This window comes from Chenopodium album, chromosome 9 (genome assembly GCF_948465745.1).
Source record: "Chenopodium album chromosome 9, dcCheAlbu1.1, whole genome shotgun sequence".
In the NCBI taxonomy this organism is placed as follows: domain Eukaryota; kingdom Viridiplantae; phylum Streptophyta; class Magnoliopsida; order Caryophyllales; family Amaranthaceae; genus Chenopodium; species Chenopodium album.
Window position 1 is genome coordinate 66,308,861 of NC_137842.1, and position 24,036 is coordinate 66,332,896.

At 33.7% G+C, this 24,036-nt stretch overlaps 2 protein-coding genes and 1 pseudogene across 3 annotated transcripts; 1 reads left to right on the top strand and 2 right to left on the bottom strand.

The window, feature by feature from the left end:
- Positions 1-6,078: 6,078 nt before the first annotated feature.
- LOC145560237 (protein ARV 1-like) lies at positions 6,079-8,065 on the bottom strand. Of its 2 annotated transcripts, none has more exons than XM_081621492.1 (2): positions 7,950-8,065; positions 6,079-6,950 (listed from the first exon to the last, which is right to left on the bottom strand). In XM_081621492.1, the coding sequence occupies exon 2, from the start codon at positions 6,885-6,887 to the stop codon at positions 6,228-6,230; it is 660 nt and encodes a 219-aa protein (XP_081477618.1). In that variant the 5' UTR covers positions 6,888-6,950; positions 7,950-8,065; the 3' UTR covers positions 6,079-6,227. The 2 variants fall into 2 exon arrangements, with proteins under 2 accessions (XP_081477618.1, XP_081477617.1); XM_081621491.1 differs by having other exon boundaries at positions 6,081-6,936; positions 7,950-8,055.
- An 8,389-nt stretch (positions 8,066-16,454) lies between these two features.
- Positions 16,455-18,958, top strand: LOC145560238 (3-ketoacyl-CoA synthase 4 pseudogene; annotated as a pseudogene).
- Positions 18,959-20,540: 1,582 nt separating this feature from the next.
- Positions 20,541-23,882, bottom strand: LOC145560239 (clathrin coat assembly protein AP180-like). Its single transcript, XM_081621493.1, has 2 exons — positions 23,155-23,882; positions 20,541-22,531 (listed from the first exon to the last, which is right to left on the bottom strand). The coding sequence occupies exons 1-2, from the start codon at positions 23,727-23,729 to the stop codon at positions 20,635-20,637; spliced, it is 2,472 nt and encodes an 823-aa protein (XP_081477619.1). The 5' UTR covers positions 23,730-23,882; the 3' UTR covers positions 20,541-20,634.
- Positions 23,883-24,036: the final 154 nt, after the last annotated feature.

The window sequence follows — 24,036 nt, forward strand, 5'->3', positions numbered from 1 at the left end:
AATGTCTTTAATTAGTCGTTAAGATTATACTTTCAGGAGGGCTTAATTTGGAGCTAACTAAGTTACAAGTATGTATTTCCTATCTTTCAGGATTTTTATGCAGAGTACTTTCCTGTTTTATTGTGTGGGCCTGGAAAGATTCACCATCACTCCACCTTCACGAGTAAGAGTGAGCCACACTAGCTACAAGCCAGTTAATCATATGCACTAGTATTTTCTTTTGTCAAAGAAGCCATCGTGTAGAAAATCTTTTTCAGTGCACCTTATTGCAGGTGATCTTTTTTTCGTACTTTGTCCTTAACAACATTCCAAGCTCTTTAGCTGGCCAACTTAGTCCGTACAATGATTTCCTTAGGAATCCTTTACCTCATACTCTTAATAGATAATGTCATCAAGAGTAACTTGCTAACTTGCTCTTTAGGTAGTTTGGTTGGAACAGTAGATTTTTTTTTTCTATGTGTATTCTAGTATAGTTGATAATGAGGCCGTTTATGTATTTAAGTGAGCAACACTTTTGATTGTCGATGCAATAACATACTTCATGTGATTAATGTATATTTGACTAGTATAAAATTTGTATCAAGAACTTCCACAGAGAATATGTTAGTTGATCTTATAAAAATTGTTGGGTGGTTGTGATATCAAAATATATTTGTTGGATGGTTGGGATGATAATGTGTTAACATATACTCCCTCCGTCCCTTTTTGTTTGTTCCTTCCATAAATGGATGTCTCTTATTAATTGCCCCATTCCATTTTGGGCAGTGGTTATTACTCACAAATATTGACTTGGCACCACCCCACTATCTTTTCCTAACCATTGGTAAAGTAGTTTTGTGGAATGGAACAAACAAAAGGGGACGGAGGGAGAAGTATTTTTCACCCTTTATTTCTGTCTGCAGTTGCAAACATGTTAAGCCTTTTGTTGTTATCCCATTAAGCTTTTAAATTTGATGTCTTAAAACATAGATTAATGCATTTCCAAAGCGGATACAAATTAAAAGTCATGCTCTCATATCATGAAATTTGTTGATGCTTTCCTTTCCTTCATATCATGCAGATCAATTCCTCAGTGTGATTTCTACTTTCTAGGAATATGATTTTTGTGTGATTTTGATCACTGATCTGGTTGTTGATTTATTAAATTATCTACAAGCTCAACATTACTAACTCTGTTGGTGCACAGACCATTATTTGGTGATGTTATATTGTTATCCAATATTCTGTTGTAAAAATAGCCTGAAATCACAATCATTAAATTATCTTTTTCATTGTATAATTTTGCAATAAGTCAAGCTGATGCTGAATCAATGTTCTTTGTCGTTAGCTGTCGCTATGGGGTGGATTATTGGAGCCAGTTGTGCTTTCCCAAACTTGTATTCAAGTTATATGCTGGTAAGTTCAAATTTATAGCTTCTTTTAACTATTTATAGTCATTCCTCTTCTATAATTAAAAACAATTCAGAATATAACCTCTTTTAGCTCAGCATAAATTTTAATGTGGGTTTGCCCATCCCCCTGTCTTTTACCTCTAACTAGGTTGTGCTGATCTAATTCCATAATCATATCCCAACAGCTACCGCGATAGTCATGGGCTACCAAATCGTACGGACACCTAATGGAATCTCTCTTAGGACCATATACAAGTATGTGGAAGCTCTTTTAGCCTACTTGCACTCTTTTGGCGAATTTGGTCTTAATTTCTCTATTAAAAGTGGACATTCTATTAAATGATTCCAGATTAAGCTAGAAAATGATAGTGATAATATCCACCTTATCTCAAAGATTTTGCTAACTCTTCCCTCGGTAATTAGGTTATTGTTGCACCACTTTATATAAAAGTTTGTGTAGGATATATTGGCAAGATATTCAGTGTTCCATTAAGTGAGTTCTAACCAGACAATAATAGTTCTGCACCATCTTAAATGTAATGTGTGGCTGGACCATATTATTGATTAATGGCTAGGATTTTGGAGATCACAGCTATAGTGGTGACAAAAGTACTTCCAAATCATTAGCAATTCTATTCTTGTTCACCATAAGCTTAAGCGACTAGATTGTATAAGAACAGAAACATACTAGGGCTTCAACTCAAACAAATTTAGCAAACAAAGCTGATGCGTAATTGAGAATTGTCATGTTCTTAGAGTCAATTGTTTTGATAACCGAATATTTCAGTCCATAAGGGACCATCCATATTAGGAAGAACCGAATTATCGATATGAAAGGTGGTAGTGAAAAGATTACTAGATGAGGGAAGTCTGGTGATGGGAGAGTTTGGAGTTATCTTGCAAGTTGCTTGGAAGAGCACAAGTCTAGGTGTTCTGTGGGAATAAAACGTCCACTAGACTTCACCGAAATCTTTTTCATTACATTTAGAATCAGGATATGTACTCAGGGAATTGCAAGTTGTAGGCTTTGAATGGATGATGATTCACAGGGTTAGGATGTTTGTATGTCTACGTCCTGTTGATTACAGTTCCTCCAGGGTATGGTTAACAATAAATGTTATGCTTTATTTAGTTGAAACTCTGTGGGTAAGGGATACATTTACTCTGCCGAGATCAACAAAAATGGCAAATGATGATGTTGTAGTTTGCACTCCTCTATCAACAATGACATGGTAAGGTCGTATTTTGTTCAACCAAATATATGTTCATGGGTATAATGCTATTTGGATTTTAAATACTCATGCATAAGAAGTGGAACCTTTTCGGTTCATTTAAGTTACGATCAGTTTAAATATACTAGATTACTAGATTATTGTCCCAAACTTTCCCCCTCATTAGATCAAAGTTGCCGCTAGTAAAGGATATTTGACATACATTGTTAAGGTCTAGCAATCATCGACTGTTTAAAAGTTGTTTCTTGCAATATTCTAGGTATTTCATATTGCAGCACAAATATGCATATTTTCAAGGTGGGAGGGAATCCTTATCATCCTGTCCATTTCATCTAGATGCTAATGTATAAGGAATTATGGATTCCTTCCACATCTCTGCTTTCCTTATGAAATTTGTGTTTTTGGCTGGTATCAGCCCACATCCCTTGTAAATTAGATGGCTTACCTTGATATTTATATATATACAAGTATGTGGCTGAGTGTGGAGACTATTAGGATGTATGCATGAGTTATATGAAGGAACAATTTAGACTAGTGCATATTCTACCATGTTTGGGGCAAGGGACCTAGAAACCTGAACTTTACAGAGAACTTCCACTCATTGTGGCTCTTCAATAGCACAAGGATGAAATGCTGATACCTTTGAGGCGAATCTTTGACAGGAATTTCGGATGCTATATCTTGATTAGTGGATTGAGTTGAATAAAAGTGGTGAATAAATTATACTGTAAAACCTGCTTTATTAACACTCTACATTTGACAAGTATAGAGGAGTCTTTACATCAGATATCTGCTGATGCAAGTGTATTTACTGTCAATAAAGTTGCATCGGTATTTGTAGCGTGAAAAGTATAAGATTTTTCTCATATTTTCTATGTTACTTGGACTCGGATGAAGTGTCCAATTAGACACGGGTGTCCAAGTATCGGACTCGCCCATTTTCTTGAAAAAAATTGTGTTTTTAGTTAAAAATGAAGAGTCCAAGTGTCGGTGTCCGACACGAGTCGTGTCGACACGGACACGTGAGGTAAATGAAAGAGTCCGAGTAACATAGCATATTTTTACATTGATTCCATAACAGTAATAAGATTTGGGTATCCGGAGGTTTAAGGTGATAATATTCTTCGAATTTCAGAAGGGTGACAACCTGATTGGTTGCTCCAAAGCTATCAGTGGTCCATTTACATAAAAGCAAGGTAATCGGCTTAAATCATGTGATTAATTATGCTTCTTCCATAATGACTGCAAAGTGCTATCTGATGCTTAAATTATCCTTCTATTTCAGCCAATCAGATCTCATTTCTCAAGCTTAAGATGAGGTCAGGGAATTAAGATCATAATTGTTCCATCATTATCTGTGATTATACTCACAGAAGATTTGGGTAGACAATTAATTTTTGATGCTAAATTTGGATAGACAAATATGAGTTGATGTGGGGCATGGATTCTTCTTGCACCTCTAAATTGTGAAGTCACTCTCATAATAAAAGTGCTGAAATAGGCATTCTATTGTGTCCTTCAAACTTTAAAGTCCTGTTCATTCTTCTTGGAAAAAAGCTTGAGAGTAGACCTTCAACCTTTTAGCCCTCCCCTGCTTTTTTATCTTTTGTTTTTCCTCTCCCTTTTCCATGTTACAAGAATTATTCTCCTCGGGAACGTATGTAATTTGTGATGGCTACGTAGTCCATGTCTTTTCCTATATGGCTTAAACAATCAAGTTGTTGCAATGCATGTTCAGGATTCATTGCTGCTGCTGTGTGCCTGGATTCTGATTCGCCTGAAATTTACACTTCTTTTGTTGCAGATGGGATGACGATTTGAGATTTGAGTTTTACCTGCTAGAAACCTTGAGCCGATCATAGGCCAAGACGCATTCAAGTAGAGACGGCCACAGGCTGTATTCTATACACTTTGTAGTTTGTACTATTTGCTGCTGGATAATTTTGACAGACCTAATCCAAATTGGGCTTAGATGATCAGCTGTTACTTGCAGGAAACGAGTTCTTAACTCAGATAACAACAGTTCATGAATGTGATAGGTTATAGACTTATAGTACAACTTCACCATCATCTTTTGGCCATGTGTTTGGTAATTTGTACATTATAATTGCTGTCAAACAATGAATGATTGAAATGTTTTGAGTCATTTGATGCTCTGCTGCAAGTCTGCAAGCGCGCTAAATTTACAGGCTGATGACCTAGGTGCAGTTTTCTGTGATCCTTCGGAACTAATGGTTGTTATTCCTACGTTGATATCTATTCATCCTTGTTATACCACATGCTTTGTTCTGACATTGGCAGTTCGCCTTATCTTAACTCAAAAGAATATAAATTCTTGTTTTTCATGTTCTTTCTATGAAGGTTGTTGCCTTACTACTGAAAAGATGATTCAGATGTATAGAGCTTTATTTCATGAATTTCAACTTGATTCTCAATTTTATGCTAACTTATTGTGGAATATTAAAAGAAATGTTATTCCCCCTTGTTTAAAATCGCAATAAGTCACTCGTATCTGAAGTAGTGAAGATCGATACTGTTTCATACATAGTGCGGAGTTAAGACTTTGCCAAACTCATAATTTTCCAAAATTTAAATCCCGTCTAAATCACTAACTCTATCCAATATACACCAAAAAAATTTAAAATTTCCATTCCAAAAACAACTTTTTCCCCTTCCGAAACAGCCTGGAATTACAATGCAACACAAATTTCAACTACTAGATAAATTTAAAAATGGTATCTCCATTTCAGAGCATAAATGCAAAGCAACCAAAAACTTAGAATATCCAGAATTACACAAGTTTTCAGATACAGGTTACAGAAGAAGAATTTTTGCAAAGAAGAGAATATTTCTTGTACGCGAATAAGAGTATTTGATTCTAGAGTACATAAAGCAGAACAGTATAAAGTCACAAGTATATGTTATTAGCTTAATAAGATGCTCATAAACAACTATAGTTACTAAAGCATAGCTTCTTGGCTTCTCAGCAGGGGTCAAAAAAGTTATTTCAGATTGTCTACTTTGAGACTGTTGTCTGAATTGGTAGAACACTCTCTACTTCCTGCTGCTCAGAATTCCGTTGTGCCACTACCTTCGACATTCCAAACATCTGCCTTTCACACAAGAAGGGTTACAAATATTAAGTAGATACAAAGTATATTTAAAACACAATATCAGTCATATCACTAATCACTTAATGTAGGTGATTGCAATCAGGGGTAAAAAAAAGGACCTTTTGAATGGTTTTTGTGAAGCATGACTTGTGTTCATCCATGGAAGCATCAATGAACTCATTAATATGGTCCTTTAGATCCTCGAGGAAAGTCGCATCATCTTTCTTCTTCCTCCTACATGAAGTAATTGCTGGATTTGGTGCAGTAATAGATGATTTGGTTTCAGTTTGATTCTTCTGAGAATTCATGTTACCAACCTCCTGCTGCAAAAATTGTGCTCAAAGAGCCACATAATAAACAAAATTTTCTTCTAGATCAGAGTATTTCATTCAATTAGCATTAAAAATGAGTGTTCTCTAGATGATTTCAATAACCACACAAATATTGAAGTATGAAGGAATGACCCAAAATCTAAAACAGGAACATTATAACTATTTCAGCATCCAGTGCACAAAGAACTTTAGGGCATGAGCACCGAGGCATAACCCGACACATCTAGTAAAAGATGACTTAGAGATCACCCGCAAAGCTACCAGATTTGATGACATAACAAACAAATCAACAATGTAAACCACTGAAGCAGGAAATTCCCAGACCAACATGGACAACATATAAATCTTCAAGTAACTTGAAACAACCATGGTGAGTAACACATCTTTGTACCCAGAAAAGCCCTCTACAAAAGTCAAATATCTCTTCGAAAATACAGCAAAAACACAGAAGAAGGCCAAATTCTCTAAAAGAGAACAACCTAAAGTCTTCCATCCCAAGCTCAAAACTGACTGTTCTTCTGAGGTTCCATTCAAAATCCACAACTTGTAAGCATCAAGTAAGAGGAAAAAGAATGATGATTTGAACAATAAGGTGTCAAAATCTAAATTTTTGCAGCGAAGCACGTTGAAGAGCAAGTGCCTATAAGCTTGAGGCTTGTGAAGGATCAAGTCAATGATGAGAATCAAGAGCTCACACTCTATGTACTCATCGGCAACTGACTTGCAGTCACCACATTTTAAGAGCCGGATATTTCCTGGAGAATATTGTATGTAGAGCTTTTCAATCCCACGACCACACTTCACACACCGAGGATCCATTTTGACACTATTTTATTTGAATCCTTAATTGAACTCTATCAATGTGTACCTGGACCAAAGAAACTGCATTTAAAGCTCAGAGAAGGATACATGAATCATGTTCAGATAGCATAAAATGGCAGCTACATGTCTCTGAGTTTAGGGGTAGACCAAACAAGAACCAGGTGAATTCTAAGTGAAAAAGAGTAGATCAATACTCCTATCAATTTATTGAAAGGACAAGACCTAGTCACTAATATAGTGTTTTCGATTCAGGAAAGTAGAGGGAGAGCAACGGATCCCCTCCTCTCCACGGTTTCACTATTTCTTTTTCTTCCTACGACACGTTTTTTCAGTGTTCTCCGCGGCTGCTTTGGAACTCCCATCCAACAAAGCAGTCTTTCTACATCCACATATGGTATGCAAAGAAGTAGAGGATATTCCTAACTTCACTTTGCTCCTGTCACCTTGAAGTCAATCTTTTTTCTCCTATACCACCCCCTAAAAACATTTAACCTCGCCGGCTTCAAACCTCAATCAAACGCATCAAGCATTTAACTTTTGAAATGTTACACTCTAAATAACACCAACAATATATAGTAGATGAACATTAGAGTTCATACCGAATTCGGCTAGACCAATAGATTGAGTTCAAATCTAATCTTGTTAGGTGATTCATACTAATGATTTGCAATGATCAATTAAAGTCAAATTACACATTACTAACTTCTAACAAACTGAGATGCTCAACCTCAGATTTCATATCATAATAAAAAGAAGAAACACAAACCCTCTATGCCTTCAAAAGCTCAAAACAATCAAAAATGGATCAAAAACACCTAATTTCATGAAATCAGAAACAAGAATTTTACAATTCAATTATATTATCATTAATTATCATTGCCATAGCAAATTACATGAAACCCAACAAAAAAAATGCAGTCTTTGCAATTTATTTATCTGTTTTTAGTAGCAACTATATTAACAATTATGTTCAACATAATTCAAAAATACTAACCCACAAAATTAACAAGAAATTTAGATTCAAATGAAAAGAATGATATAAAGAAACACGAGAATTACCTTCGGTAGTGTATGAGCTCAGAGCTTCAGATTTCCAATTCTCAAACGGTGAACATTCTCTTTCTCTTTCTTCAAATTTTTGGTTTTTCAAAAAAAAAAAAAAAAAAAAAAAAAAAAAAAACTCAGTTATGTCACTTTTTACTTTTGGGCTATTCTTTGGGCTAAATTAGGCTATTTTTAGTACCGAAAAATATGGGCTGGGCAGCTTGAAGGCCTTGAACCTACTAGAATCAAAGCACAATGTATAGTAAATTAATGTTTATGTTAAGAATTAAACTCGAGTTCATTAGAAAATGGATAAGAAGTCATACCATCTTTGCTATCTAATACTTTTGTTTATCTATTCTTCTTGAATATAGTTAATGTATGCTTGAGATTTTTGTTTTATACAAATTATTTTCTTAATCTAAATCTATAATTAAAGTATTTAAGATTATTATAATGCAAAAAAAACTATAATTCGAAGTAAAAATTATTTAATGTATAGATTCGGGGCATTGCCCGGGCTAAACACTAGTTTCTATTTAAAAACATGGTACATAGACTAATTGTTTTTCATAAAGTGCAATACTCAAAACGTATAGTCAAAGTTAATTGCTTCGTCTTATGGAACGATGGATGGAGTATACTGACATTCATGAAGTATATGAGAAGTGGAAATAAATAAATTCAAAGTGTTAATTAGTATGGAACATATAGAGGATTATTCTTAGATGTACATAATTTCCCTGATAGGGTAAAACCGTGAAAGATAGCCATGATAACCAATAAAAAATTTGCAAGAAGAAGCTTGGAAAAACTAAGGGACATCAATGGTGGTCCATGCATAACTAGTGATTGTGCTTTGTCCATTGAGTTATTCTTTCAAAATTTATAAAACGATTGAAATTGATTTCCCATTTTGAGTCGTGTCCAGTTGATTCCTCAGATAAACAAAATAATTGTCTTTTTAAGTATCAGTGGAGGGATACATGCGTCTTTTCATATAATAGTTGAATGATACATGTGTAATTTCCTAAATGCAAGTTGCAAACAGTATTGATCAGTTTACCACAAAAGTACTTGAAAAATGACCACAGTTTTTCAATATATTTACAAAAATGCCACAAGATTAACAAAAATTCGTTTATTTGGTAGATAAACTTGTATTTTCCGTCCCATTTTAAGGGTGTTCATACTTTCCTTATCGATCTAAAATATAGGTAATTCCATAATTAGCGCGTAAAATGTAATAATCAAAATATATTAGACAAAACAGAAAATCCTTAACGATCTAAAATATAGGTAATTCCAAAATCACAGCAATACCAAACGAATCCTTAAGTTTAAATATAAATATTGTACAAATCTAACTTGAACCCTAATCAAAATAAACATTAAACAAAAATGTTACATTAAAATTATCAACTTTGACCATAATCGGAGGAAAAATAGTGATAAGACAGAGTATTTATTTAAGAACTACTCGTATGTAAAACTAAAAAAAGTCATGTAGCCAACTATTCTTTATTTCTTTGAGAGAATTTTATGTTTATGATAAACAAAAATACTATTCCGTACCAGATAATTTTATTTTTATATTTTAAACTTTGGGCTTCCTATCTTTCTTTAAAAATCCCTTAATGACTAATAATTGTCAAGCCCATCACATAAAAAATTAACATCCTTTTGTACTTCCACTAATTTACTCGTATTTATTATTGATAAGATACGATTAACCTATCATTCATTCATTTGGTGAATAAATATATACTCCGTATTTTTTAAAATATAATAAACGAGTTACTTGCTAATAATGTAGCAAAGCTTATGTAATCGAAAATATAATGCAAGAGTAAAGCCACTTACGTTAGTTGGATTGTTGTAGAATCTGGCAACAATTTCGTTTTAGTTTAACAGATCTTATTTCTTAGCTTACTAGCCTTCCTCTACCTTCTTTATAAAATATTAGAGACATTGTACAATTTGTCCATAACTTAGGTTATACTTTAAACTAATTATTTACTTTTAAGTATTGATAATCATATTTTTATAATATATTTAGCTTTCTATAGTATTATAATAATGCTAATATTAAGCTGAGAATTTTAGACAAACTAAATTGGTGTTATTATATTATATGTTTGGTAAAGTTTTGTATTTTTCTAACTTCTTATATTTTAAGGTTAAAACTAGTCTTTATATGATTTCTCACTGTGAAATAAATAGGAAATGTCTTTATTCAAAATTTACGCTATAGAAGTCTATAGTAAATTTAATGGCTATATTTTGGAATGTGCATGAGAGGTCTAAAATCCCCTAATACAATTCAAAAAAGAAAATTTTGTTAAGAACTACCAATTAAAGCGCGTGTTTTGAAAACAAGTATCGAGTAAAAATTTCTTTTAAAAGAACTACCACAAAATTGTAAAAAGTTTAAATAGCACTACTACTCTAATAATTCCATCTAGAATATTCGACATGTAGGTTCCACTTTTTACCTTTACCTCATAAAATCACCGTCTAAATTGACTAAATTGCCCTTCATAAAGGTAAAAAGTGATAAAAAGTGAGACCTAAATGTTGAAAAATTTTAGCCAAAATTGTTAGAGTGGTAGTGCTACTTAAACTTTTTACAACTTTGTGGTAATTCTTTTAATTTTTTTTTTAATATGTGGTTGTTTTCAAAACACTTGTTTAATTGGTAGTTGTTGACAAAATTTCTTTAAAAAAATTGAGATATACAAGTTGGCAAAATCAGTAAAAGATTAGAGTGGAGTTGAGCAATTAAAAACTAAGGTGGTGCTCAATTGGGCCTTTTTGGAATGGATTAGAATGGCGTAGAAGCTTTTCTAATACTTGATTGGGCATTCTTTGCCATGCAACGACCTCATACTAGTAGTGTCTATATTTCAAATCCTATTTCTATAATCTAATACCTATATTACCTTGATCTTAAAATTCTTAATTCATACCATCATAAATAATAAGCACATATATATAGTAAGAGCACGTAAATTTACTGACCATATTAAGTAAAAAAAATAGGGTTCCCAATCTATACCACGTACCCTGGCAATTTGGTATGGATAAGACCGTACGATAATGCTCAATTCATTCCTTTCCAATCCAGTTTGTTTAACCAAATTATCCCTTAAGGAATTGAATTTGGTGTTAAGATTTGGCTACCAGAAAGCTTGGGGATATAACTTCCTAGAATTTGTTTTTTTATGCATGCGTTGATTGCTAGATTGAATTGAAGCTTCATTCTCTAAACAATTATGTTGTCAACTAACCCTTGTCTTTAAACTCTTTGGTGTCATGCATTGTGAGTATGCAGCAAAAGTCTTTTTCTGCCCCCTTCGTTTGTTAAGTATTTTATTTTGACATTTGTGCAATTAACATATACACCACTTTGACCGTACCAATAATAGTGCATTATACATAAGTTAAACATAGTCATGTACCACTTTTTTTTTAGACCCTGTCATGTACCACTTGTATGCTATTATTGTATCAATTTCAGTTTTTAAGTATCAACTTTTAATAATTTATATTTATCATTAATTATTAAAGATTGTAAAGGATTTGATCAAATCATATTAATTGATATTGTTTATAGTTAGCAATCCCTTGATTTACTCTTTAGATTGATAGTCAAAGATATCCCTTATTCTTAGCTAATGTTCCTAGACAAGTACTCCAATGTATCTAGTCGTATTATATTGCTTACTCATGTACTATACTACTATATATACTCATGGAATCACATCAATATAATCAAGCTTTCCAACATTCTCTTTCTCATAACTCTATCATATTATAGGTCAATGATTCTCATTATTATTGATATATATCGCGGTCAAAATGAAACACTTGAAAAAAAAAAAAAAAAAAAAAAAAAAACAACCAAAGGTATTATTAATGAGGAGTTTGTTTTCCTTAAACTTATAGTATAGTCTCACCAATCTACAAATGCATTTATACTAGGAAGAAATAGTAAAAAAAAAAAAAAAAAAAAAAAAAAGGAATGCTAATTAGGTCAAATTTATATTGTACTTGTTATTACTAGTATTCTTATGTAGCATCGACTAATTTTTCTTGCAACCTGTATCTTGTTATGTAAGTCCTTGAATTTTAGTTAAACTTATTTTAATTGTAATTGGACTTGGCTTGATTAGTCGGTTATCATTTGGATTTTCTTGAAGGAGGTAATGAAATATAGCATTGAGAATTTGAGATACCTTTCTAAGCTCATCAAAATTATTCTCATAGCCTAAAACCCTTTTGTGAACTTTAACTTTATTTATTTTTATTTATTTTTTTTGAGAAATCTACCTTTTGTATTTTCACACAGTTGGAATCTTGTTCTTTCATATACTGTGATGGATCTGGTCCCCCTCACTTGTTTGATAATACCAAAACAATCTACGAGCTTAATACTATGGAGTATATATGAAGATTTGGCTTTTTCAATGTTAATTCTCGAGGTTACTAAATAAATTATTAGTATAAAGTGTAATTATCAAGGTAATGGCTGGTGACATTACTAGCAATATTGATTCCAGGAGAAATTTCCCACTTTTAAACAAAAATGGTAGTCCTTACTCCTTTTAGAACACTGTGTCATTTTAAAAAATAGACGGAAGACTTATTATTTGTTTAACAATTGTTTGGGTCATTTTACTTTAGATTCGTTTGAGTCAATTAATTCGGGTTGAAATTAATTCAAATCCCTTTAGATTTATGAAGTTTTTGTTTCGATTAAGTTATACAAACCCACAATGTTAATTATTAGGAAATTTTGTGAAAAACTACCTATTATAGTTCAGAATTTGCGAGAACCTACCTATTAAAAAAAATGTTGTAATTGATTACCTAATTTTCGAAAAATGTTGTAATTTACTACCTTACGCCGGATTATGAAGGAGTTTGACCAAAGTTCTCCGATGTTGACTTGGTCACGTGACACTTAATGACCCTTTTCTTTCACCAAGTGTCACGTGACACTTAATGACCCTTTTCTTTCACCAAGTGTCACGTGACCAAGTCAACGCCGGAGAATTTTGGTCAAACTCATTCATAATCCGGCATAAAGGTAGTAAATTACAACATTTTAAAAAAATTAGGTAGTCAATTACAACATTTTTTTTAATAGGTAGTTTCTCGCAAATTCTGGATTATAATAGGTAGTTTTTCACAAAATTTCCTAATTATTAAGTTAAGATCTCCTTGTTCAAATTACATGATTTGTAATGGATTTGAATTTGCTTTCTTTGACATGGTTTTTACGTACGTTAACTTAATCTGACAAGACCATACAACATTTATTCTCATGAGGTTAAATCATGTAATCAACCAAATTACTCACGAATTATATGTTCTTCAAGATAGAGTCAACATCCTGCTTATTTGTGCATTGTCTTCAAGTAAAGATACGTGTTTATACTCTATAGATTGAGTTGACAGAGCCAATTAAGCAAGTAGCAATTAGCAAGGTAGAGGAATATGTTAGGTGTTTGAATTGATGGATTATTAATAATTGGATTGTTTTTATTCAAGTATTCAAGAATTATGAATGATCTAATTGGAGTTTGATTTCATTAGTAGTTTGAATTGGCTCCTTAGCAACTGGTCTTGGACGTACTTTTGGTTGTATCATTGTACACGGTTACCTTTTGATATGTTTAACTCTTCAATTCATAGCTGTTATACGAGTTACTTGAATTAAAACTTTAATTTTTATTATTTAATTATTGAAGAAGTAGGTTGTTAGGGTATTTTTTAGTATGAAAAATGAACATATATACTGAACTCTTATACATTATTTAATTCAACTACACAAGTCAACACTTTAATTCAGAAGATAAAATAAGAGAATTTTTTTATCACAAACACAATTATATTGCCGATATTCGTATTAGAATATATCTTCAATTTGTTTGCTCCTTACATATAACCCAAGACGAGGATAACATCTCGTCCAGTTTAGACATATAGTTAACGTCCTTATAACACATAGTCATTTACTCGTGTAAATCTTATTTAATTTTGTTATTGGCATGATATTTTTCACATGTATAACAAGTTGAACTTGTGACATTAAACTCACAAGTTGAATTTTCTACCATTACTACTAAAGTTGCTTGGTAGGGACTCTAGAGAGTAGCGGCTGAGCAGCCGAGTATGGTGTAGTCTGTAGTTGATGGAATAAGCATATTACTGTAAAAGAGTACATAGTGCACGAGGCCTGCATTGACATCAGAGACATAGAGCATAGAGGTGTGCCTTTGTTTGTGGAATTGTGGGGTTTTAACTTTAAAGCGCGCAAGACGTAAAGGTCTACATGTTTTTCTGTGGACTGTAGTATTCTAACTTAAAGCCCAGAATAATCAATATTGTAAATATGCTCGCTATTTACGAGTAGCTTTTACTTTTGAGGCGTTGAATATTTCTACTTTATCGATTGCTTTTCAGCAATTTTACTGGAGTAGGTGTTTCCATTTATAATTTATTTTAGGTTTGTCAACACAATGTAGGCAATATTACATTACAGAGTACTCCTAGCTTATTAAGGCGTTAAAGATATACGGAGTACTATACTCAGTAGTCTGTAACACATTTTAAATGATTAAAATTGTTTGACAAACACATTGATTTTTTTTTTTTTTTTTTGTTTATGACAAACACATTGAATAATAATGTGATATATAAAGTTGAGGAATTTCTCCTATTATTGGCAATTGGTTTTAGTATGAAACCTTTTAAGCCTTATTTGTGGAGTTGTGGATCAAACTCTCATTATCTTTGTTCGGATTTCCCAGATACATTTGATGTTAATTTTGACTTTTGAGTATTATGTCAAAATAAGGTGCTAATTTTTTTATTTATTTTTTATTTTTTTAAAATAACAAAATAAGACGCTAATTTGAGATGATTCTTTTTAGCTTGAATTATCAACCTGCAATGTCTGTAGATCATATATAGAAATACAATTAAGTATACAACTTAGTAATGATATGACTCTTTTATTAATAAATTAAATTAAATTTTAATAAGTGAAACTAAGATATTAGTAGTCAAATATGATATTCTAACGTTGGTACAATTCAAATAAGTTGTTTGTTATAAGCATGACATAAACACCAAACAATTCTTCTTTGAAATAACGTCAAGCTTGAAATTTGTAATATGTGGTCAAGTGAGCTATTTTAACATGCACAGTCACATACCATCCAAAATTCAAAATATTCTTCTTTTTGTCAATACCTATTCGTAAAGGAAATGGCATTTTCAATTTCTTAATCAACCTTGATAATTTGAAGTTCACATTTCCAACTCGATCTCAAACCACACACTTCGCTGTAGATGCTTAGCCACATTGAGATTGTGGTAGACGACAACAAATCATATTTGTGATTCTTCCTATAATATGTCAATTATCGGAGAATTAAATTAGATAGTCTTGCTTGGCTCGTGTATTAAAAACCGGAAGATGCATGTTAAAATGCTTTGATGTTACTCAAGTAAAAAATATATTTAGTTATTAACTACAATATAAATGTTCACTTTTGAAACGTTGGGAGCTAGCCGTCTTTTAAACCGTTGTAAAAAAATAAAATAAAATATATATGTTCACTTTTTAGTTGATGTGTTCAATTAGAAACGAGCCGAGAAAGTGTATAGATAAGTCATTTGGTGGTAAAAGAATCTACTTTGTATATAAAAAACTTAGGGATTGTTCATATTTAATGAACTAGTTTGAACTGATTGAAGCTGAAATGAACTGAACTGAATAGAGCTGAAATGAATATTTTATGAGAGAATGAAATTAGGAGCTGAATTGAAATTATTAGAGCTGAACTGAAATTAAGCTGAAGTGAACATGCCCTTATTAAGTGTAAGTTTAATTTTTATCGAACTTAAATTATTTTTGTTTATTGAACTTAATTTACTTCATTTGATACTTGTAAAAGTTTTAGGTACGCCGTCTTCCCATCATCTTATTTTTGGTGAACTGTAATTATTGTTATTGAACTTAAATTAATTTTAGTGATTTGAAATTATTTTTATTGAACTTAAATTAATTTTAATAAACTGAAATTATTTTTACTACTCTATATTAAAATTAATTTTATTAATTAAATCTTATTTTAACTAATTTTTTTATTATATTTATTATGTAAGATTACTAAATTTTATTAAACTAAAATAATTTTATTGAATTAAAATTATTTTTACTCCACTAAATATTATTATTTTTAGGTGGAATTAAGGACTTATCGATGTATAATACAGTAATACGGAGTATAAAAAAAGGAAAAATGCTTTTCCTCAAAAAAAAAAAAAGAAAAAAAAAGGAAAAATGCTTAAAAAAATCAACAAAACTTGTAATTGTTTATGTCAACCTCAACTAAGTGGGACAAAGAGCACACAAATCAAGAAAAAATAAATTAAGCTTAGCTAATAAAGCTTACAAATATAGAAAACCATTTTAAAAATCAAATGTAGTGTACATTACTTTTCAAACTCCAATTAATCAATTTACTTAAACTCTTGCATTCTCATTTAAATAACCCCAAATCTAATCAAAACAATTTATTAGTCATTAAACACCCTGATTATTACAGTATTATAAACCCAATCATTCATTCAATCATTCTTCCCCTTTTCTCTGTCCACCCCTCATAACTCAGAAACCAGCAGAAATTAACAGAGAAATTGTACAGGAAATAGGAGTTTTCACCAGCATAGAAACATCAATTTTTCAGCCAATTAAAAAGGTACTTCAAATTTCTGCAACATTTACTTCTATATTTTATTATCTTGACAAATCAGTACGAGGAAATATTAAATCGACCATACCAATTTGTAACACCCCCGAATATATTTAAGTACTTGTAGTTTACTTCCGAATATGTAATTATTTATAACGGATATACATTTGGTTGTAACTACCATTTCCAAACCTTAACCACTTCGCTTCGTCAGCCATTTCCAGTACCTTCAGATCTTCTCCCTCACGCTATTTAGCACTCCTCTGTTTTTATATATCCCCGCAAAATTAGTGAGAATGTCACAAAATTAACACTAACCCATTTCAATTAACCACCTTAATCACATTTCCCACCTCCTCTTTTCCTCCATTTCCATCGCCTTTAGATCTTCTCTTCTTACTACACACATTTTCTCTCTCCTCCTCTGTTTTTTTTATAAGCACAAAAAATTCCCGAAAAACTCAAAAAACCAAAACCAACCCACAAACATCATGCCGGAAAACACCCAATTTCCGCCGTCAAACGGCGTTCAGATCCGCCAGTTACGGCGTTTACCTGACTTTCTTAATAGCGTGAATCTCAAGTATGTTAAACTTGGGTATCACTATTTAGTGACTCACTTAATAACTCTTTGTTTAATCCCATTAATGGCGGTTGTATTAATCGAAGTTTCCCAGATGAAATACGACGACGTTTACCAGCTTTGGCTTCACCTTAAGTATAATCTTCTTAGTGTTATTACTTGTTGTACTGTTATTGTATTCGGGTCCACGGTTTATTTTATGACCCGACCCAGATCCGTTTACTTGGTGGATTTCTCACTGTACCATCCACCAAGTCAGTTGAGAGTTACTTATAAGGATTTCGTCGAACATTCCCGGTTAACCGGGGATTTCAACGATTCGTCTCTCGAGTTCCAAAGGAAGATTCTAGAACGTTCAGGGTTAGGAGAAGAAACAGTGGTTCCTATAGCAATGCACTCAATCCCCCCGCGCCCCTCTATGCAGGCGGCGCGGGAGGAAGCCGAGCAAGTCATGTTTGGTGCATTGGACAATCTCTTTGCTCAAACGGGCGTCAAGGTTAAGGACATAGGTGTACTTGTTGTAAATTGTAGCTTGTTTAATCCGACACCGTCTTTGTCCGCTATGATAGTGAACAAGTATAAGTTACGTGGTAATATTAAGAGTATTAATCTTGGAGGAATGGGGTGTTCTGCAGGAGTTATCGCAATTGATCTTGCGAAAGATTTATTGCAAGTGCATAGGAATACTTATGCTGTTGTAGTTAGTACCGAAAATATTACACAAAACTGGTATTTTGGGAATAAGAAAGCAATGCTTATTCCTAATTGCTTGTTTCGTGTTGGGGGTGCGGCGGTTTTGTTGTCTAATAAGCCTAGGGACAAAAGCCGAGCCAAGTACCGCCTTGTTCATACTGTCCGAACTCATCGTGGGGCGGATGATAAGGCGTTTAAGTGTGTGTATCAAGAACAAGATGAGATTGGTAAGACTGGTGTTTCCCTTTCTAAGGACTTGATGGCTATAGCCGGGGATGCACTTAAGACTAATATTACAACACTTGGTCCGCTTGTGCTACCTATAAGTGAACAATTATTGTTCTTTTTTACCCTTGTTGCTAGGAAGTTTTTTAATGTGAAGATTAAGCCGTATATTCCCGACTTCAAGCTTGCTTTCGAGCATTTTTGTATCCATGCCGGAGGAAGGGCTGTGATCGATGAGCTAGAGAAGAACCTGCAGCTGAGCCCGGTCCATGTTGAAGCGTCTAGGATGACGCTTCATAGGTTCGGGAACACGTCTTCGAGCTCGATTTGGTACGAGCTTGGGTACATTGAGGCTAAGGGGAGGATGAGGAAAGGGCATAGAGTATGGCAAATAGCATTTGGGTCTGGATTTAAGTGTAATAGTGCGGTTTGGCAAGCGATGAGGAATGTTAAGCCGTCACCTAAAAGTCCTTGGTTGGATTGTATTGACAGGTATCCTGTTGAGATTCATAGTTAATTATAGTATTAATTCATGTGCACCAATATAAAGTTGAAGACAAAAGTGAGACAATGTTGTTGTTAGATAACTTATAATCTTTATTTATTTTTATTAGTATTGTATTCCTTAGTGATTTCTATGTTGTAGAAAATAGAAAGGGTGGATGTTGGTGTTTATTTTGTGAAATGTCAACTTGCCAACTTATCATCGTGCGCTTAATGTTGATGTTCAATTCACTTACTCCTTCTTATGTGAAAGATTGTCATATACACCTGGGTGCACGGTGCATCCAAAGGTATTTGTTTGCTCATTTGATAATTAAACAAACAATACTCGGATGTATATAACAATTTATAATCTTATATACTTGTCTTATTTTATCCGCTCACACATAATACTTTGTGTAAGAACATTTAAATGACATCAGTAAAATGCAATATATGTGGTATCAAATTATTGTCATTTTTTAAATCTTAGAACTCTAAATTTCACCTTTTTTTAATAATTCATTCTATTGAGCTTGAAATATACAGCTAATTCTCAAATTGCAATTGTTTGTGAAATGAATAAGTGATTGTTGATGTAGCTGCACATATTATAAACTCGTTCATCTGTGCAGGGAGTTGTGTAACTTGTGTTGGTCCCATGATCCCATCTCCCATGTAATTTAAGCTTGTGGAACAAGAAAAATTTTCTAAGTTCCAATAATCTGGGGCTGGGATTGTTAAGTTAGGTGAAAGAGGATCATGGCCCTCATGGCTCTGAATTGTTCAACGCTTAGGAAACTTCCTTCTTCACCTAATCACTTGCCAAAAAACATATGTAATGGAGAATTTTTTGTAAGGATAGTTTTAATCTTAGTCTTGTACTCTCTATTTAAGAATCACTTCTGTTATCAAAAAAAAAAAAAAAAAAAAAAAAAAAGAATCACTTCTTCGGTAACTTGTATACTCTCAGGCCTTGCCTGGATCCCCTTGAATAACTAAGGGGGTAATATTAATGGGATAAATCTTACAGGAGAATCAATTAATGGGTTGATATTTTCATTTTCTCAAGTTTGGCATTATTGTAGGGTTAATGAACAAAGTTGAGGGACATGTCAGATGCAACCATCAACCATTATCAACCATTAATTTTTACTACGTATTATACAACGATCAATTAAAAGGTAATTTAACAATTTTTATGGTTACTTTAAGAATTTGTTGGGCTTGGACGCTTGGTATATGACTTTTTAGACCATCTTTCTTGAAGTTCAGGCCTTTAGGTTAAGCTGTAGACTGGAGATTGATTCGGCCACAGCCTTGAACATGATTCCCTTATAGTGAAATTATTTTTCGTGATTAAATTGATAAACATTGATAGAAACATTTTCATTAAATAATATTTAAGGAGACACTTATGTTTTAAGGAACACACCTAGTACAAATATAGTGTATATCTTCTTATCTAAAAATACAAGTATACAACAACAAAGCTTTACTTAAAAAATCATTTGAAATGTCTAAACATTCCAACAATACAGTACAGTGGGGAATTAAAAAACTTAGACCCATCATATAAATTTAAATCAATTCAAAATAAAGAAACCGTATAATTTCAAAACACTTGTAGTAACGAAAGGAAAAATTCAACAAAACATTTAGATGAGTTTGACGAAGAGTTGTTTGCCTATTGATTTGTGTAAAATAAGAAAACAGACTCTTCACAGAGGCATCAAAGTTAGAAGTTTAAGAACATTAAGAGGTACAAGATGAGTATTACATAATAATGAGGCAATATTACCAAGAAATAGTACAAACAATCTATATCCTCTCGTGAGGAGGACTTTCTAATGATTCTTTTTCTTAGAACGAACAAACTAATTAGTACATACAATTAGCTACAGAGATCGATATACAACAAAATACAATTTAATTATCATTACGATCATGTTAAATGTTTAGCCATAATCTTATTCTGATTTTGCAACCACAATTGTTGTTGTTGCATTATGTTTTGTTGATCAAAAGATCCACTCATTTTTTGTGGATCGATAGCACTTGTAGTAGTCGGAAATGACCCGAATGGATCATTCTCGTTCCATAGATTACTTTGTTGATGTTGATCCATATCTATACTCGTGGCGCGAAATGTGGGGGTTGCTTGGAGCTTAGGACCCGAGGAAGAGAATAAATCATCACTTCCCACTTGACCAAACGGAACAATTGCATTTGCACTTCCATCCCCTGACTCAGTAGGAAAAGGTTGTGGTACTGTTGCACTGCTATACCCGCTAAAACAATCGAAGTTTTCCGAAAAGGCTGATGAATTCGTACTTAGATTACTCCCATACCTAGCATGATGTATTGTTGGTTTACCTATACTAGCATTCACATTGTGAAATGAAACCGAAAAGGGTGATGAGCTGAAATCAGTACTCGCGAACCTAGCGTGATATGTTGTGGGTACATAATTGGCTTGGTTATAAGTAGGTGGCATCCCAGCAGTATTAGCTTCGCCGAAGTTATCTATAACAGATGTCGAAAGACTTCGATTGTGCTCACCGTGTCCACCGTGAGTTACAAGCGATATGTTGGTGCTGGAACTGAAATTACTACTTCTACCAGGGTCATCGAACAAGTCTAGTTGTTGGTGGTTGTTTTCAGTGTTGACATTGCCAAGTTCGGAATGAAAATTTAACGGTAAACCGGCCTCGAATGTGGTTGGCTGAGTAGTGCTTCCAACACTGACACCTAAATCAGTAGGAAAACCACTATCTGAGATACTTCCATTTGTACTACCGGGTCCAAAACTAACATAACCAAAACTTCCCAACTCGTTGACGGGCTCGCTATTTTGAGCTTCGAAGGGAAGGTTTAAATCAACTGAATCTTGTAAGAATGGGTTATAGGTGTGGTCGTCGGGCAGGGGAGTAAAAGATGAGGTACTAGGACCATTGAAATCGCTGAAAAAATCAACCTCGAACCCATTGTTATTACTTGCAACACTACTATCAATGTTGTCATTATTATTAGTAGTTTCTGTCGAAGGTTGATTTGTTGCTGATTCAAATAAAACCAACTCCCAACCTTGTCCTGACTCTTCTGAGGGCGAAGTTAGTCCTTCATTGTTAGACTCCTCGACGACTTGCTGTTGAAGATCGGTCGGAGGAGATGGATCGTCTAATGATAAAAGATCCAACACGGCGTTGATCCCTCGATGATCGATTGGTTCAGATCTTACCGAAGTAGTGTCATTTGTACTATACGATTCTTCGAGTTGTGGTGGCTTCTCCCTACCAGGGTCCGAGTACCTCTCGGGGCTAAACCCGTGATCCCCACCTATGAGGTCCTCGAGGGAGGTGCATTGAGACTCACCATACTCGGACCTCATCACGGAGTCTGACTCCGAGTTTGGGCTAAGTGAGGGGAGGTAGTGTCCACTTCCTCCAGGTGTTCTACGACCGTTAGTCCCAGGGAAAGAAGACTGGTCCTTAAGGAACTCTTGTAAGGTTTCTACCAATTCTTCGGATATTGTTTGGACACTCGGGTACTCTGAGGTTCTACCGATTCCTATGCTCTTGCACAAGTCGTAGAAGGTGGCAAGTTCGCCGAATTGCTTAGAGGCTTTAACACAAGTTTGGAATGCACTCACACAATTGTTGTACTGTAAATGAAAGAAACTGTCTAGTAATAAGGCTAGACCATCGGATATGTCACGGTAGAGGTCGAATGTTTCCTGGACTATCGCGTAGAGGCAGGTTTGCACCACGTGGTTGGTTCGAGCTGCACCTGTGGGTTGGGTGGCGATTGCACGGTCTAGTAGCTTCTGCCAGTGTAAGATCCTGAGTAATTTTAAACACCAATGTATAACATGAGAATATTGAGATAGTTTGAATTAATTTGTTACTTGCTTATTACATAAACTGGCTTACACTAGGCTATTTTATGTGTTTGTCATAGAATTTCAAGTGAGAACAAATATACTTCTTCAATCTCAAATTGATTTATAACACAACACAACCAATATTAACTCTGTCGAGACAGAACCTATATTCACAACTTTTTTACTTGTAAAAAAAATTACAGAGTAATTACTCTAAACTAAATTAAAATTAAAAATTAATTCAGAGTAATTTCTTAATAGTGATTTCACGGAAATTTATAAACATTAGCTACCTAAGTATTTATTTTTATTTTTATTTTTATCATTAAAGACATTTGCCTAAAACATAATATCCAATATTATGGAAATTTAAGATGAGATCAAATACTACTATTTCAAATTAGGCAAATTTATGCTCCAAATTATATATGTTGTGCTTTAAGAAAACATTATAGGAGTACAATATTACAAGTTTACGCATGTTTAATTGTATTAGGCTTCTGCAAAATTGTAATTTTAAACGCTAAAAATCTAAAATTTTCTATTCAGAATTTATTTTTTTGAGACGGAATAATGGAATACCTGTCAAGGAGCACACTAGGCTTCATGTCACGGACAATAGGCTCATTATTCCTCGAGTAACCCTTGGTACGGCCAGATTGTTGGTACGATTTTCGCCGTTGAAGCTTGCCTGTGAGGAAGCAATCGAGACGCTCATCAAGGTAGAGGGCGAAGGTGCGGACGAAGGCGGTGAAATCCCAAGGGCAAGAGGTAGAGGAGTCATCACGGAATGAGTTGAGATTAAGGATCTTGTACCCTCGTTTCATGGCATGGAGGATCTCCTTAGGAAAATGTGGGTCCCCATCTTGGAAAACCCGGAGGACTATCATTAGGGATTTTAATGCCACGACCCAATTTCGAGTCCTACCTATGCGGCGTCCTAGTGCTCTTGCACAGGACCCCGCATAGGTTCTATTTGAGGACACGATTCGAAGGATATCTGTGATGTATCTCTCATCCACTGGTACCTCATCGTGAGTTGTAGCCTTTAAAATTGCCACTTCGAGGGTTGAGGACTCTGCTCCCCCAACCTTCGCCAGGCTTATGCTCGTTTGATCTTTCATGGCCGCGATTGCCTTTCTCAATTTGCTCGGCATTGTGGTTAGTTGTGGTTGTGGTTTCAATAGAGAAAAATAAAAAGGTTATTAGTCGTGTTATACAAGAAAACCTCTAGGAGAATTTCTCCAAATTATTATTGTTGATTGAATAAATTACATAAAATCGCGATGATTGTAACAAGTTTGTGAGAAATTTCTTTGTTTTTTTTTTTTGGATGATTGAAATTTGAGGAAGAGAGAGAAAATTTTGAAGATGTGATGGATTTGAGAAGGTAAAGAATAGGGTGGAAATTTTGGATGGTGGAGGAAAAAGGAGGGAAAGTTAGTGGGAGGCCATTCATGAGAC

Coding starts and splice junctions, on each gene's coding strand:
- LOC145560237 (XM_081621492.1), bottom strand. CDS start 6,887: ATGGATCCTCGGTGTGTGAAGTGTGGTCGTGGGATTGAAAAGCTCTAC.
- LOC145560239 (XM_081621493.1), bottom strand. CDS start 23,729: ATGCCGAGCAAATTGAGAAAGGCAATCGCGGCCATGAAAGATCAAACG. Junction 22,532..23,154: donor CCTAGTGTGCTCCTTGACAG/GTATTCCATTAT, acceptor AAAATTACTCAG/GATCTTACACTGGCAGAAGC.